General features: G+C 48.7%; 1 protein-coding gene across 1 annotated transcript; it reads right to left on the bottom strand.

Moving 5' to 3' along the window:
- Window positions 1–6,922: 6,922 nt before the first annotated feature.
- On the bottom strand, window positions 6,923–15,845 carry SLC2A8 (solute carrier family 2 (facilitated glucose transporter), member 8). The gene is made up of 10 exons (XM_006834785.1): window positions 15,790–15,845; window positions 15,540–15,702; window positions 15,179–15,385; window positions 13,593–13,692; window positions 10,808–11,007; window positions 9,967–10,110; window positions 9,718–9,826; window positions 8,755–8,931; window positions 8,220–8,365; window positions 6,923–7,060 (listed from the first exon to the last, which is right to left on the bottom strand). Exons 1-10 carry the CDS (start codon window positions 15,843–15,845, stop codon window positions 6,923–6,925), a joined length of 1,440 nt encoding a protein of 479 aa, XP_006834848.1.
- Window positions 15,846–17,322: the final 1,477 nt, after the last annotated feature.

Raw genomic sequence — 17,322 nt, 5'->3', positions numbered from 1 at the left:
CTATAGTCACCCAAATGGAGGTGCGCAGACAGCAAGGGACCAATGAACAGATACCAAAAGAAAAGAATGTCCACACCTTTATCTCAGCGGTTCTGCCAGGTGTCTGTGGCCTCTCCGATCCTTTCCCCACGTGGTCTCACCCAAGATGGCAGCTCCTGGAGCTGCTGAGTGTCCCGGACTAGAAAGCAATAGATTTCTTGCTTCTGCTACAAATTCCCCCAGCTGTGAGCCTTCCAACCTTCTAAGTATTCCTTTATATGTGGTTCAGAGTTCTGAGACCACCCCCTGAGCCTGCTTGGTTGGGTATTCTGTGTTGTTGTTGTTGGAGCTCTCTGCTATACGTCCACCCGATCCGCCATCTTGTTTGTTCCTCCCATTGAGTCTTTCAATATTGAAAGTCAAGGCTTATTTTTTACTTCAGTTCTTTCAGCTTGAGAAATACTGGGTGTGTTCTTCCCTTTTGGTTTTCTAACTCCAGGTCTTTGAACATTTCATTATAACACTTGACTTTGTCTTCTCTATCTGTCCTTTGACATTTTCTGCTCAGCTCTTTTACTTCCTCACTTCTTTGATCCGCATTAGTTTCTCTACACAGGAGAGCAAGTAAAAGACTTTCTTCTGACATCCATTTTGGTCTTTTTTTTCTTCTCTTTTTAAACCTTTCACTTTCTTTCCGTATGATGTTCTTCATGTTATCCCACAACTCTTCTGGTCTTTGGTCATTAGTATCCAGTGCATCGAGATGGTCTCTAAATTCAGGTGGGATATATTCAAGGTCATAGTTTGGCTCTAGTGGACTTGTTCTAATTTTTGTCAGCCTCAGACTAAACTTCATATAAGCAGTTGATGGTCTATTCCACAGCCTATCCCTGGCCTTGTTTTGGCTGATGATACAGAGGTAGTCAATTTAATTTCTAGTGTATTCCATCTGGTGAGGTCCATGTGTTTAGCTGCCTTTTATGTTTTAAAAAGACATTTGTAATGAATAAATCATTGATCTTGCAAAAGTCTATCATGTGATCTCCAGCATCATTTCTCTCACCAAGGTCATATTTTCTAAATACTGATCCTTTCACTTTAATTGCATACTGATTGCATGTTTGATCAATTTCAGACTGAAGAAATTTGTACAATTCTTGAACTTTATCATCACTGGCTTTAGCGGTTGGTGTGTAAACTTGGGATAATAGTGGTCTTCCTTGTAGGTGTGTGGATCTTATCCTGTCACAGACAGCATTATACTTCTAGATCCTGAAATGTTCTTTTTGATGATGATTGTGATGCCATTCCTCTTGCTGTTTCTGACATAGTAAACCATTTGATTTTCAAATTCAAAATCACCAATATTTAACGTCGTTCCTAGCACAGTAAACCGTGTGAGTGTCAAATTCAAAATGACCAATACCAGTCCGTTTCAGCCTAGGATATCGATTGCTATGTGTTCCATTTCATTTTTGACATCTTCCAATTTTCTTAAGATTCATACAGCATACATTCCATGTTCCAATTATTGATGTTTGCAGCTGTTTCTAATTTTGAGTTGTGCCCAATCAGCAAATGGAGGTCCCGAAATCTTTGCTCCTTTCACGTCTTCACAGTCAACTCTACTTGGAGGAGCAGCTCTCCCCCAGTTGTATTTTAAGTGCCTTCTAACTCGGGCTCATCTTCTGGCACTGTATCTGACAATTTCCTGCTACTGTTCAAAATGCTTTAATCTTCGGGCACTATCTGCTGCTATTCATAAGGTTTTCAGTGGTTTACATTCAGAAGTATTCTTCATCTTAGTCTGCCTTTGTCTGTAAGCTCCACTGAAACCTGTCCACCATGGATAATTCTGCTGGTATTTAAAATACCAGTGACATAGCTTCCAGCATCACAGAAACACACAAGCCACCACAGTCTGACATACATATAAAATGTCAATACATTAAAATATATAAAATGTAGCTATTCTGGTGTGGCACTGTAGGATTAAGTACAGGACCACCAAGGTCAGTGGTTCAAACTCCGCAGTTGCTCTTCAGAAACTCTATATTGGGTCACTATGAGTTGGAACTGACTCCATGGCACTTAACAATTGTAAATCTGGACAAAGTGAAAATAGAACTGTGAAGTAAGGAGATGGAGCGAGAGTGGCACAAAAGCTCTGCTTTTACCTTATCCACTGGAGGACCAAGAAAGACCACCACAAACCCAAGGCTTCTCTATAATATGCAGTTAAAGTCAAAAGGATAATCACCATGAAAACTACAATCACAAACTGTTAAGTGTGGTTCCCCTGTAGACCTGAAGGTGAGGTGGTTGCTGCTGTGAAGTGCCATCAAGTCGGTTCCGATCCATAGCAACCCTGTATACAGTTTCCGAGAAGCAGCTGGTGAGCTTGAACTGCTGACCTTGCAGTTCAAACAGCTTTGCAGTCTGGCTCATTAACCCACTGCACCACACCAGGAAGGTGAGGTAAGGATTACTTTTTAATAACGAATTCTTACAGAATAGAATTAACAATACATGTATGTTACTTTTATATGTTTTTAAAAAAATTAAATTCTTATAAATAATGAGGAATGGATTGGAATCTACCCTGTCAAGCTGAGACTCAAAAAGTTGTGGTCTGAAGGCCTGAGTTAACTTTTTATTTGGCAGTCCATCTATGTATCAGCCAGGCTTCTACAGAGAAAAAGAATTAACAGGTGGCGCTGTGGGCTAATGCGTCAGACTGTAAAGTCATTTGAACTGCAAGGTTGGTGGTTCAAGCTCACCAGCTGCTCCTTGGAAACCCTATAGAGCGTCGCTATGGGTCAGAATCAAACTAATGGCATTTAATAACAACATATCTCTCTGTGGAGTCCTGGTGTGGCAGTGCTGTAGGATAAAGCACTAGACTGCAAGGTTGGCTTGAACTGCAAGGTTGGTGGTCCAAACCCACCAGCTGCTCCTTGGAAGCCCTATACAGGTTGGCTATGAGTCAGAGCTGACTCGATGGCACTCAACATATCTATCTGTAACTGTAAAAATGGAATGGAGTCAGAGGTCCTTCAGCTTAATGAGAGAAAATACAATTACCATCATCAGCTCAAGACTGATTCCTCAGACATTTCTTCACTTTACAACCTTTTTACCAACTCTGACATCAGCTGTCCCACCCATAGCACTGAGTCTTTGCTAGTTTTGGTCATTGTGTTGTAATGGCCATGCAGAATTTACAGACCATACTCATGATTATGGGGTTTCTTAGGGAAGTAATCAACACAACTCAGTTTCAGGAAGCAGATAGGTAGTCTGAAAGGCTCTCTGAAGTGGAAAGCATAGCCCTCCTTTAACTCCTCCTGGTTGTGCAAGCAGGCAGGTCCTTCTCTGTTGTGTGCACTCCTCCTCAGCCATGTGGGCCTCCTCTTGGACCCCTGAGGGCAGGTTCCCCTAGGCTTTGGCCTCTGTCCAGCTCTTACAAGTGTTACAGAACTCTTTAACTTTGCTGATTAGTGCGCGGATGCACCCCACTCCATCAGGAACCCTCCTGCTTGAAGGTACTCAATTCTTTCACTCGGTGGATTGGCAAGCCTTGCCTTCCAGTCCTGTGCTGCTGCTGTCTTCAGTGTTACTCCTGGGTGTAGGAAGTTTTGAGTGCAGGCACTCTGGTCTGAAAGACGTGATTCCTCCTGGCAATTAGCCTGGGTGGTAGTGAGAGCTCCCTTTAGCCTCTGGGTTGGCTTTTAAACCTAGCAGGATGGCAAAACTGACCAATCCTCTACAAGGCTTCCACATGTTTTATTTGCACAGTCTACACCCACAAGAGTTCCATTCACTTTATTTGCATAGTTCTACCCAATCATTTTTATGGGAGCCAAGACCATGGTGGCTAGAAGGCCATTATTAAAGCAATTCACGGCACCATATAACGTTAGAGAAGAAATTTAATTAGTTCATGCAATTGTGATGGTGGTTATGTGCCACTGAGTCAATTCCAATTCATAACGAATCTTTATAGGATTTCTGAGGCTGCTGATTTTCACAGGAGCAGAAAGCCTACTCTTTTTTCCTGTGGAGTGACTGGTAGATTTGAACTGCTGACCTTGCGGCTAGCAGCCCTGCTCGTCATCCACTATGCTACCAGAGTTCCTTCAGGTAATTTTTAAGTGCCATTGAGTCAGTTTCAACTCATAGTGACCCAGTATAGAGTTTCCAAGGAGCAGCTGGTGAGTTTGAACTACTGACTTTGTGGTCCTACACTTATCCTACAGTGCCACACCAGGATGCAGGCAATGGTAAGGACTGGCAAATCCAAAATTTGTAAGGCAGGCAGACTGGAAATTGGCAGTATTATCTATCTGTTATACTCTTCTGTGTCCTTTTAGAAACCTGTTTTTGCTCTTAAGGCCTTCAACAGATTGAACTTGTAGAGAGTCATCCCTTTACTTAGATTCAACAGAATACCTTCAGAGCAACATCTAGTGTCTGACCAAACAATGGAGCCTAGCTAAAGTGACACATAAAATTAGCCATCACAATCTGAAAGCATGAACAGGGGAAGATGTTCAAGATAAACTGTTGTGTGGGGGAAAAAAACATCTTCATACGACAAAGTTGTTGTTGTTGTTAAGTGCCATCGAGTCGGTTCTGACCCATAGCGACCCTGTACAGGGTTTCCGAGGGTGTAAATCTTTACGGGAGTAGAAAGCCTCATCTTTCTCCCGCAGAGCGGCTGGTAGTTTCGAACCACTGACCTTAAGGTTCGCAGCCCGATTCGTAACCACTACGCTAGACATACACATATCACTGCAGGGCCTTTGCTTTGGGAAGTGGGAATAAAAAGTGTCGGGAACATTTTCACAATTTATTTACTTTTGTTGCTGAATGCCTTACCATAAGCATACAAGTGTGGGAAAAAGAGGTTTGGAAGCTTGCTACTACTATTACTGCACTGAGCTATGAAATGGTTTCATATCATTTTGAAATGATATTTTGGGTTGAGATAGTTATCAACCCAATCAATGACTGGCAATGATGTTGTAGAACGGCAACGTAGATACAGAGTGATTTACACAGAAAGATGTTCCTTCAGTCACGATCCTGCATTTGGGAGGCCTCAAAGAATTTGGATTTTGCTAGAACTGAAAACTGTCCAGGGTCCTGTGTGTTGCTGAGCACACTTTTCTGAAATCAGAGCAGCTGGAACCTGAAATCCTGCTCTGCCACCACTCTGCTGCACTTCCAGTCCCTTCTCCCGCATTCTGGTGTCATTACAAGCCTTACGCGAGGCCACGGCATGCGCAGGCTGAGGAGCGGGGAAAGCAGACTAAAAGCAGCAGCACAGCTTGCTCTGCGTGGTGACGCAACAAAGCCTATGCTGGGAGAGAACAGATCTTTCTTGAAGCAAATTTTTAACAGGTTATCTCTGGAAAGGTGCAGCTGTGAATAATGACTCTTATTCTAATAAGTTAAACATTCATAAAATGCTAGGGCAGTGCCTACCTATAAAAAGGTTATTAAAAAGACCAGGCTTATTGGTCAGATAGAGACTGGTGGAACCCTCAACACTATGGTGCATAGTTGCCCTTCAGTTCTGGAACTGAGCTCACCTTGTGTGGCTCAGTTTTCAATCAAACAAAAGGCAGGTCTATATAGGGAACAATAACACTGGGGAGGTACAAACTCCTTGGAATAATCAACCATTTGGGATCCAAAGGGCAGCATTTACTCAAGGATAAAGTTAAGGACCTTAGGAAAGAAGGAATGGAGATAAGAAACACAGGGAGTGGGCCAAGTGATGTCACATTATGGCGATTACATTTAATGAGATGAAACAAAGAGTGAATTGTTGAATGGGAACCTGATATGGTCTGTAAACCTTTACCCAATTCAAAACAAAGAATAAATAAAAACATGTCAAAATAAATCTGTGTTTTCATGATTGCCTACAGTAAACACATATTACTTATTAACTGTTGTTAAATGCCATCAAGTCATTTCCTGTATATACTTATATAATTAATGTTGTTAAGTTGGTTAATGTTAATTCGAGTTAGTTCTGACTTATAGTGACCCTGTATAGGCTTTCCAAGGAGCGGCTCATGAGCTTGAACCATTGACCTTGTGGTCCAGTGCTTGATCCCACAGTGCCACACCAGGACTCCACTTATGTAATGCTGTTGTTGTTGTTAAGTGTGGTCGAGTCAGATATTATAGATAACAGTAATTTAGAAAAGACTTCGGACTCCACTAAAGTTAATGGAAAAAGAGAAGTCCTTTTTTGAAACTCAACAAGACTGAGGGCAAATGATCCAGGGAAAGGAGTCTAAGGAAAGAGCCAAGATTGACTCCCAAGGGCTAAGGATAGGCTTGGCTGACCACGTGAAATAAACTCACAGAGTGTTGTTTGCAAGGCCCAGGAGGGCTGCGTCTGTGGAGAGATGGGAATATTCCCTTCTCAAACTGGGGAGCACACAGGCCATGACCTGATTTTTGGAGTCAAATCTTTATTTGACAAAGTTCCTTCCTGAGAATTCACCCATATGAGTAAAACCTGTGTCCAGCATCCTGTCTCCAAAAGCATCTCTAGTCAGAAAACGGGGAGCCAAGAAGCCCCTTCCCACCTCTGCTGCTTCAGTGTAGTGAAGGAGACGGTCAATGGAAGGGCTGACCACAGGACTGCCAAGGCCCTTGGGGCTGCTCCCTGCTCCTGAGTGCAAAGCAGCAGTAGGAACAGGACCAAGAGGCTGGGACACCTCAGAGCCCCAGGTGCCGGGCTGCAGAGATCTGTACAGGAAGGAGGGGGAGGGTACCTGGAGGTCAAGATTCCAAGGTCTGTGGTCCGGTCTCAGCTCCTCTGGAACCTGGGGGCAGCAGGGGTCTGGGGCTGTCTTTATCCCCTCGCAGTCCCAAACTGGCCCGGCTAGGAGGGGAAGCCGTGCACAAGGAAGAGCTGTCACCGCCCTTCAAACTGGGCTGTGATTTGTTCCAAAGTCTTCCCTTTGGTTTCGGGGACACAGAACACAGTGAAGAGGATGCTGAAGCAGCAGAAGGCAGAAGCGAGCCAGAAGGCACCATAGGGCCTGAGGAGCTCCTGCAGAGAGAGGGGCATAGCCATGTGTGGACAACCAGGGCTGGACTTACCCTGCATAGCCCATGATTCTGCCGCCTCTGTCTCCACTGAGCCTGGGGGAAGTGGAGCAAGAGCAGGTGTAGCAGTCTGGTGGCCTGGGTCAACCATGCTCAAAGTGTGGATGTTCTGTGGCTGCGGGGACCAAGGCTCACAGCAACCTCCAAGGTCAGAGACCCATTACATGACAGCTGGGCTCTAGCCTGTCTGCCCACCCTCTGCGGTCTCTCTTAATGGCGTGGACTCTCAGCAGGTGAGATGGGCTGAGTGAAGTCCCAAAGCACACACTCATGGGGGAGGGGTGGGCCTGCCCCACCCCAACCCCAACCCGAGGCCATTCCAGTGCTAGAACCAAAGCCCTTCTCAGACATGGCTCACGGTGAGCCCCTTCTCCTATCTCCTTCTTGGCTTCTTTTCCTTCCCCCTCGTTCATCCTTCTCTTCCCAGTCCTTGGCCCTGGTCTTTCTGATGTGCTCCCCCGGCCAGCCCTGCCTGAGGGATATCCAGGTCTTTCCCTGAGCCTGCCTCCCAGCATCCTTGCCCAGCTTCCTGCAATTCACACACCCCACCACTTGTCTATCATCTGAGACCCTGCCCAACTCCTTCATTGCCTGCCTTGAAGAGTGTGCAGATATGGCATGTGCCAGGAGACCTGCGGGCCATAAAGAGCTGAACAAATGCCTCTAAACCATTCCTCACTGACTGGGAAGCTTGGGGGCTAGATCATGTTGATGCTCCCATCAATCCTAGGAGGACTTCCTGCCAAGCAAACTGGCCAAGAAGGTAAGCAGTATGCCCAAGATCACAGAGTGAGAAGTGACTGAGTGAGGTGTGGCTGGATAGTCCAGGCCGGTTGACTCTAAAGTTCAAGCTCTTCCCTGCAGACCTGTGTGCACGACCTCTACCACGATGGCCCCAAACACGAGACAGTGGGTGCAGCCTGGGTTCCTTGTCGGCCCTGGCCCATCTGTCTCCACCTCACCCCGACTGAGTGAGGCTGCCGGTCTCCCAGGTGTGGGCCTGCACACAAGGAGTCTCTTGCAACAAGAACCATTTTAAGAAGTGGTTCTTGGCAGACTTTATTGGGGGTGGGGGACAGACGGCCATTGAGGTCTGGACTCACCATGAGGCTGCTGAATTCCTTGGTCACTAGGAAGGCCATGAGCCAGTTGGTGAGGACACAGACGCCAGTGGCCACACCCTTAACGTGCAGAGGGAAGATTTCTGACATAAGGAGCCAGGGGATGGGCCCCCAGCCCAGGGCAAAGCCTGAGGGAGCAAAAGAGGTGTCAGAACCTACAGGGCAGGACACCTCATGGTCCACTTGGCCCAAGACCCCCGCTAAGGCCTCACAGGGCAGCAGTCTGGGTCTCCAGGGACCCTGGATTTCATCTGGTCCCATTAGCTTTGTGCCTTCTTGCTGTGGGGCCTTGGACCAGTCACTCACTTTTTGTGCATCAGGTTTTTTACTCTATAAAATAGGATAATGATGGGGCCTGCTCATAGGGTTGTTGGGGATTAAGCAAAACGAACACAAACAAACAGAGGGTTTTTGATTCAGTGTCAAGGCTGGGTAAGACTGGACCCTTGGGAGCTGCAGGGACCCAGTGAGGGACAGTAACCCTCCTCCCCCAGCCTCTCTGAGGGCCCCCTCTCACCAGCGATGAAAATACACATGCTTCCCACAGCCAACCAGGCCAGCCCTGCACTGGTACCGAGATGCTCCAAGGAGATGGGCATGGAGAAGAAGTCCATGTGAGAGGAGTTGTTGGGGCCACCCTGGGCCAACTTGAAGTAGGCACCAAAGGTGCTAGCACTCAACACCATGATCATACCTGCAGGTGGAGGGTAGGGGCTGGGCTGGGCAGGGTGCTGGGTGATGCTGCTTCCCCTCCCTACCACCCACCTGCCAGATCCTCTTGGGGGTGAGGAAGGAAATGGCCCACAGGCTGGGCATATGGCATTCAGTGAGAGTTCCAGAGTGCCTCATGACCACGGCAACATGGCCCAGATGCCTATGAGAGGGGTACATCTGGCTCACCAAGCAGCTAGGGTGGCAGTGCCCTGAAAGCTCAGCATGCTATTCTAGCACGTTGGCCTTGGGACCCCTGACTGAGCAGCTACTCCATCACCTCTGCTTGAACCTCAAACCTTAGCAAACTCCAAGCAATTCCATGACACAGAGCCTCCCTGGCCAGTGAGAGTAGTGTTTTAACCTCCATTCACAGCGGTAATCTTAACGGCTGGCACACACTGGCACTCTGTGAGGCAAAGCACAATCACACTGAGGGAGACACGACCATGATCCACTTTTTCCAAACAGGGAAGCTGAGACTGAAGCTCAGAGAAGTAAAGTTACTTGCCTACAAAGCCCACAAGTCTCACTTTGCTTGCTGGTCCTCAGTTTCCGCACTGTGAAATGGGGGCTGTGACATGCTGCCTTAGGGACTCATCAGGAAAGTTAAGTACCTAAATGTTAAACCAAGCTGCTCAATGCTAACATCATAGCTCTTCAGTCTCCCAGCTTGCACTGCTGGACACTCGACAGTCCTTGTCCACCTGGTAATGTGGTGGCAGCACTGATGCTTGCACAGGGCTGGGCCCTTCCTGTCAGGCCTCACCTGATAAGACTAGCAGCAGCCTCCGTCCAGCTCTGTCCATGATGAGTGCGGCCACAGCAGTGAGCAGCACCTGGATGACGCCCACGATGACTGAGGCCAGGTTGCTGTCCTGGGGGCAGATGGGGGTCATGGCTGTCAGATGGGCCGGCCAAAGAGGGTCCCTCCCTCTCAACCCTCTGCTTACATCCCAGCTTTGGTGAGGAAGCACCACTCACATGTAGTAGATTGATGAGGTGGAGGCCGACTTACCTTGAACTTGGCCTTCTCAAAGATGGTCTCAGCATAAAACATGACGGCGTTGATCCCTGACAGCTGCTGGAAGGCCATCAGGGAAACGCCAATGAGGAAGGGCTTGTAGACCCCGGGCTGCCTCAGCTGGGCCAGGTGGAAGCCCTGCTTGGAGAGAGACCAGGTCATCAGTGGTTTCTCCACCCTCTCATGGTCCTAGGCCCATAGACAAGCTCTAGCATCACTGTGGTCTTTCCCTGTTTGTACTGAAAGCCTCACCTGCCCCATCTTTTCCTGAATTGTTGGGAGCATACTGTAAAGTTCCATGCATCCGAGCCCCTCTGACCTCTAGGGCATCCAGTCTTTGCCTCCAGACCTGGCCCTATGCTTCTGCTTCCCATGGCCCTTCTCACTGAGGCCCTTTTCATGGCCCTTTTTCACCACCTAAACGCACAGCACGTGCTTTGTGACTCTCACTTAGTAGACAAAGAAACTACAGGTTAAAGATAGGAAGGTCACATAGCAAGTAAGTGGCAGAGTTGGAGGTTCAAACCCAGGTCCGACTCCAAAAATCCAGACTCTTGCCCTAAAATCCTGACCCTGTAGTTCCCCAATTAAGTCCAGGTGCTCAACTAAGCTCAACTAAGTATTTTCCTGACCTTCTCTTCTGGGGACAGTAAGAATAAAGCTCTTCTGGAGACCTGAGGCTAGACCCCGCTGGCCTCTGCCTGCTCACAGACAGGCCAACACTGGGCTTGTCCTTTCCTCATGGAGGGTGGTGGGGTAGGTTCCCCTCCCCCTAAGTGTGCTGCCTTCCCCAGCTGACCCCACTCCCACCCTCCTGCAGCTCGCAGACCCTCACCTGCTGTTCATCCCCAGCAGGTGGCTCTTGCCAACCCTGCTCAGAGCCCCACAGGAACTGCAGGGCGGCCATGGCTTCCTGGTGCTTGTGCTGAGTCAGCAGGAACCGGGGGGTCTCGGGCATGCAGCACATGAGAAGCAGCATGAGTGTGGGGGGCACACAGCCCAGCACCGCCAGCCAGCGCCACTCCAGGAACAAGCCTGCGGGGTGGCAGGTTGTTAGAACCAATCTGAACCACCCCAGGGTCTCAGTTCAAAAGCTCACTATACTTTTGCATGGCTGCCTTCATTTGTGTTACTGATGTTGTTACTGTTAATAACTATCATTGTCAATAGATGTAGCTATCATGTGACAACGATGTCAACTGTTGTAGAGATGGTGGTGGGCACATAAATTATGCTTTGTTTGTTCCGTGAACTATTTCTGTAGCCCTCAAACAAAGAACGAGTGTTCCCTATAGGGTCGCTGAGTGAAAATGTACCTGAAGGTCAAAGGTTTCCTATGTATAATGTCGTTAATGTGGCACCACATGTGTGAAGGTAGGGAATGGAGAGAATAGGCACATACATCCCTGATATAGGCCCAGACTCTCCCTGGAACCATATGGGGGAACACTGGCTTCTCCAGAGAGGTGGAGGGCAGAGGTATGGGAAGGCTTTTTACTGACTACTTCTTGTACTTGGGAGTCCCTGGGTGCAGCAAATGGTAAACATGCTCAATTGCTAACGAAAAGGCTGGAGGTTTCAGCCCACTCAGAGATGCTTCTGAAGAAGGCCTGATCTACTTCCAGAATATCAGTCACTGAAAACCCTGTGCAACAGACAGCCCGACAAAGGGAACAATAGCACCTTTTAGAACTATCAGCCATACACGATCAAAAGGGCAGCCCAGGGATAAAGCTCAGAAGGCTGGCAAGGCAGGCTGGACAGGAAAGAAAGCTGAGTGGAAACAGTAAATACAGTGCAAAGTGGGAAGAGCGCTGTCACTCTGTAGGGACTGCAATCATGTCACACGACAAAACGTGTATGAATTGTTGAATGGAAAACTAATTCGCTCTGTAAACTTTCACCCAAATTACAATAAAAAGCTCTACCAACGAACCCTATGGAGCACAGTTGTACTCTGACACACATGGGTCGCCATGAGTCAAAGTCGATTTGATGGCAACTATTCTTTAGTTTTTAATTTTCTTGAGTATTGGATCATTTGGATGTACATCGAATCAATGAAATAAAATTTAAAAATAAAGGGGTGGTAGGATTTTATTAAGGAACTCTGGTAGTGTAGCGGTTATGAATCAGGCTGAGAACCGCAAGGTCAAAAGTTAGAAACTACCCATTTCTCTGCGGGAGAAAGATGAGGCTTTCTGCTCCCGTAAAGATTTACAGCCTTGGAAACCCTGTGCAGCGTCGCTATGAATTGGAACAGACTCCACGGCACACAGCCACCACCAGTATTTTGTTATTATGAAGAGCTATATGAAGAATACTACAAACTCAGAATTACCTAAAATTATATAAAATGGAAAGGTCATCTGACAAAGGGACCCAGGAATAAATGAATTTAGGCCCAAAAGGCTCATTTGTAACCCAGACCCCAAGAAAAACAACAACTCTGTTCTAGCTAGGAAGTACCTGTTTCAGAGCGGTGGGGGAAAGTACAGGAAACGTGCATGCATTTGCTTTAACAGTAAGGTGCAGGTAACTCGATTATTCCATAGTCTCGTCATGGGAGCTTAATGGTCCCCACTCTGCTCAAGTGTCTCTACCATGCCACTCTGAGGAATAAACAGCTCACACCAGCAGGTCAAAACTCAGAATTTGATCAATAAAAGATGGGTGGAGCAACAAGGACAAATTCAGATCAACTGGAGTTAATTGCTAACACATAAACACTCAATGTCTTTCCCCAAACATGTCTGTCACCCAGTAGCAGTGGCTCTGGCATCCTGCTGGGCTTCCCCAAATAGCCAATGCTGGCAGGATTGTGAATTAGAGTCAATATGGTAAGTAGATAAAGTGAAACACCAGCGCTGCGTACTGCTCCTATAGAGAACCAGAAGATGTGCACAGGGTCAGACACAACCCATCAGGTCTAGAGCCCCCATAGCTCTTGGGCCAATCCCTGACAGTTCTTTCTTGGGGCCTGCCACCTGGTACTTTTTATGTGTCACTCTATCAACTATGTGTGGTTATTTCTACTTACAGACAGGGAAACAACCTCCCAGGGGTGGTGTGACTTGGCCAAGGTCACACAGTAAGTAGCAGAAACTGTCTCCAAACCTAGGACTGTTGAATTTGAAGTCTGTCATTTTGTGGTGAGAACACATCTGCCTCCTGAAGCTACCCCGTGAGGCCCCGGTTCTCCCCTCAAGGTCCCCAGGAATCTGCCTTCTTCACATCAACTTGCTGGGCGCTGTGAAGCCAGCACTGACATTTTCCAGCAAGACACACTCAAGACTTTCAAGCTCCTGTGTTGACAATTTCTCGATTTCCTCCCCTCTGAATCCGCTGATATGTGCATACTCAGTAAGGTACTGACCAAACCAGTTAGTCCTTGCCACACTCTGCCCTCAGCGGGCTTCTGCCTTTAGAGGATGAACTCTCCTGGAACTCAGTAACAAGACCCCATGCACTCCAAAATCCCAGAGAGGCAGTACACCTTGGCTACTGACAGTGTGACCTTAGGCAAGTTCCTTGACCTCTCTGAACAGCAGTTTCTGTATCTGTAAAATGACCACTTGGCTATTTGCAAGGCTCAAAAGACAGAACCTAAAATACTGTACCTGCCAGGTAGGCTAAAAGGATGCCTGTGACGACCATCAGCTGCACACAGGAACCGAGCAGTCCCCGGATTGCTGGGTAGGCAATTTCGGAGATATAGACCTGTCAGAAGTGAGGAGATGCCTAAGAAGCTCATAAAGGTCAAAAGTCTCAGCTGCCCAGAGCTGGGAGAGCCCTGTTTGGGGGTTGTGCAGGCCCTGCAAGCCCTTCATCACATAGTCCCAAGTTAAGTGCCCTCCCCACGAAGTAACTGAAGTTATGTATTTGGCTGCTGTGTGTGAGGAGAAGGCACAGCACTTCTCAAGCTTTCATGTGGGAATCCCCCCTTGATGTCAATTCTGATTGAGTAGGTCTGGGGTGGGGCTGCAGAGTTTGCTGGCCCACAGACCACATATCCTTGTTGTAAAATCAGGAACTTTCAGCCACATCTCTACCAGGGCTGTCAGCACCCCCTCTGAAATCAGGGGCCACCAGGGCCTTGTTCACACTCCTAGGTTACTCTCCATACCATAGGCCCATGAGGAGCCCTGGTGGCTCAGTGGCTAAGGTGCTCAGCTGCTAAATGAAGGGTGAGTAGTTTGAACCCACCAGCCACTCTGCTTTGAACCCACCAACCAGTCTGCTTCCATATAGATTTATAGCCTTGGGAAGCCCGTGAGACAGTTCTATTTTGCCATATAGGCTTTCCATGCCTTGGAATCAACTTCTCAGCACTGGGCTTTTTTTCTTTTTTTGGAGGTGGGGGTTGAGGAGTGGGAGAGGTTAGGCTCCTGACCTGAACAGGTTTGTTTTGGCCTAGGGATGGGGGAATTCCATCTTAGTTGTGGACCAGTGAATGCAGGCGAAGGGAGTTGGAGAAGCAAAGTGCTGAACAGGGATATTCTGAGCCACTGTTGTCTCATCTTAACCAGGTTGGGGTGGAGATGGTTCTTTCTCCAAGCCCACAGCAGTAGTCCACAGTAAAAGACTCAGGGCTAGGGGCCAAGTACTTCCACAAGCAGTATGTGCAAAGTTCCATAGAAGCCTCATAGCCATTATCCCCATTTTACAGAGGAAACAGGATCCAACAGAGGGCCCAGGTGTGTGCAGATCCAAAGTTCTGCCAAGGAGCACCAAATCAGCTGAGGTGCTATTTTGTGAGCAGGGACGGAGGGTAGTAGACATTAGCAGCCGTTACTCTCCAGACAAACCCAAACTCACATCTTTTATGGTCCAGAAATTAGAAGAGGGTTTTTCTGCTGTCTGTGGTCTGAATGATGGGGAGACTCATTCATTATGTGCAAACCAATAGGAGGCACAGTTAAGCTGGCCAATCTTGGACTCAAGTAATCGCTTCACCACTGATTAGCTGTGGCCCCTGGCTAGGGAAAGGTCTTCCCGTTTCTGAGGTTGTTTCATCTGTAAAACGGGGGTAACAACAGCTGGTTCGTTTCAGGGGCTGTAGTTAGGACATGGGGCATGGTTTCTGGCATCGGGAGGCTTTATAATCTTTGGGACCACAGCCAAGGAGAGCCACGTCCCAGGTCTAGGAGCTGTCTGTCCTACTCCCTTTCTTAGGCTACAGAGCGCTTGGCAGGTGGACACTCACCGGGGCCACTAGCGAGGCAATGCCGCAGGCCAAACCGGTGAGGAAGCGGCCCCCGAGTAGCATCCACACGTCCTGGGCCGAGGTGATGACTTCAAAGCCGGCCACGAAGGGCACGGTGCAGAACAGGAGGCTAAATTTGCGCCCAGCGCGGTCCACCAGCCAGCCGCCCAGCAGGCCCCCGGCCGCGGCACCCAGGGTCACGATGGCCTGGGAGGCAGGCGGACCGCGGGCTGAGGAGGGAGCCCAAGCTCACCCTCTACCCCGCAGCATCCTCAGAGGGAAGGGGCTGGGGGACCTGGGCGGGAGGTTCCAGCGCCCACCCGAGGGGGTCGAGGAGGAGGGTCCCAGGACCGGATCTCACCCCGAACCAGGAGGCGGAGGCATCGTCGAGGCGCAGGGCTGGGGGCGCGGTGCGCCGCAGGCTCGGGATGGCCGGGGAGCTGTAGCCGAGCGCGAAGCCGAAGCTCAGCGGGCCCAGAGCAGCTGCAAAAGCCGCGACGAAGACTCCGCGGCCCCGGGGGATGCTGCGGGGACAAGGCCGTGAGCGGAGCGAGGGAGAGGGGCAGGGAGCGAGGCTGCGCCCTTGGCCCCAGGTGCCACTGCCCTCTCACCTGCTGCCCGGCGGCCCCAGGAGCGGCTGCCTCTCCTCCTGGTCCTCAGGCGTCATATCTGTACCCAACGCTTGTTCGGACAGCTCAGAATGCTGAACCGCCACAGATCCCGCGAGTGTGGCCGGCACCGGCCTCTCATAACTGACCAATGGACAGTGAGGAGTGACTCTAGGGCGGGGCCGGAAACTTCCGGGAATAGCAGAGCGGCCAATGGAAATGCAAGGCATTCTAGGGACTCTACACTAGGGACCGCCCTTCAAATAAAATAGACCAATGGCTGTTCTATAAACTGAAACTGACCCCAGAACTACCCAATGTACCGGCGGGGCGGAATTTGCATGCTGGAGAACAACCATCCAATGGGATTGTGGTGTGATTCCGGAATGGGGGTCAGAAATTTGTCTCAAAGCTGTGTGGGCCAACGAGAGTGGGCGGGAGTTGGGGTGGGGTTGCGTTTGGCTTGGAGCCGCCTCCATCTACCTTCAACTACTAGGGTAAGGGCCTGGGTTAAGGCAGAGCATGTGCTCTCTGATTTAGAACAGACCACGCGGATTCCGGCGTCTGCTACCGTCTTGTCAGCAAATTCTGCGTTGTGTTTATCACTGCCCCGGGGCCTAGGCGTAGTCCCAACCCTGCTCCCTGGGAGCTGCAAGGCAGAAGGTCTCCAAACGTCCTCCTGGTTTGTCTACTTCCTCTAGGACATAGGGACTGACCCAGCGTTCTTGCCACTTTGCCCAGTACAAAGTCATGATCCTGAGAGCCTGAGCTCAGCCCGGGCACCTCCACTACTTGGGGTTTCTCCTATAGTTGAAGGCTACTTAGGTGACGATGACTGAGGTTTTCAGGTGTTCACTAGTGTTAGCTGGAGACCCCCGTGCAGTATTTGTGTGGCCTAAATGGTGGATTCCACGATCCCTGTTAAATCCCACTCACTTCACAGGTAAACTTGATTCATGAGTCTCCATTTTACTACCTCCCAACTTTGAGTATCCAGCTGATTTTTTTTTTTTTTTAAGTTTTTATTGTGAATTATGTCGGTTTACATGGAAGAACATCAGTTTTATATTCATCCTATTTCATTCCATTGCAATGATTACAATCACCTCCATGCATCATCAAATAACCAAAGGGTACACCCCACTTCTAGCCTTCATAGCCCCCCTCCTCACTTTGGGTAGCTAATGTTCAAGTTACCCATATCCTGTCAACCATGTGTACCAAGGGGTTGGGAGTGATCCTTGCTGTAAAGATTTGTTCCCTATTTTGTACTACTACATACATGTTGTTGTTGTTGTTAAGTGCCATCGAGTCGGTTCCATGTTAAGTGCTGTCAAATCAATTCCGAACCATAGCGACCCTGTACAGGGTTTCTGAGGCTGTAAATCTTTACGGGAGCAGAAAGCCTCATCTTTCTCCTGTGGAACAGCTGGTAGTTTCAAACTGCTGACCTTGAAGTTTGCAGCCTGATTCCTAACCACTACGCTACCAGAGCTCCTTTATATGTATAGGTTGTTGTTGTTGTTGTTGTTGAGT

The sequence above is a fragment of the Chrysochloris asiatica genome, unplaced genomic scaffold (assembly GCF_000296735.1).
Source record: "Chrysochloris asiatica unplaced genomic scaffold, ChrAsi1.0 scaffold00014, whole genome shotgun sequence".
Lineage (NCBI taxonomy): Eukaryota > Metazoa > Chordata > Mammalia > Afrosoricida > Chrysochloridae > Chrysochloris > Chrysochloris asiatica.
Note: the sequence above shows the minus strand (reverse complement) of the source record. Positions and strands in the feature narration are given on the sequence as shown.

Coding starts and splice junctions, on each gene's coding strand:
- SLC2A8 (XM_006834785.1), bottom strand. CDS start 15,845: ATGACGCCTGAGGACCAGGAGGAGAGGCAGCCGCTCCTGGGGCCGCCG. Junction 8,932..9,717: donor GCTGCTGCTAGTCTTATCAG/GTGAGGCCTGAC, acceptor CTCCACCTGCAG/GTATGATCATGGTGTTGAGT. Junction 7,061..8,219: donor AGGAATTCAGCAGCCTCATG/GTGAGTCCAGAC, acceptor CTCTCTCTGCAG/GAGCTCCTCAGGCCCTATGG.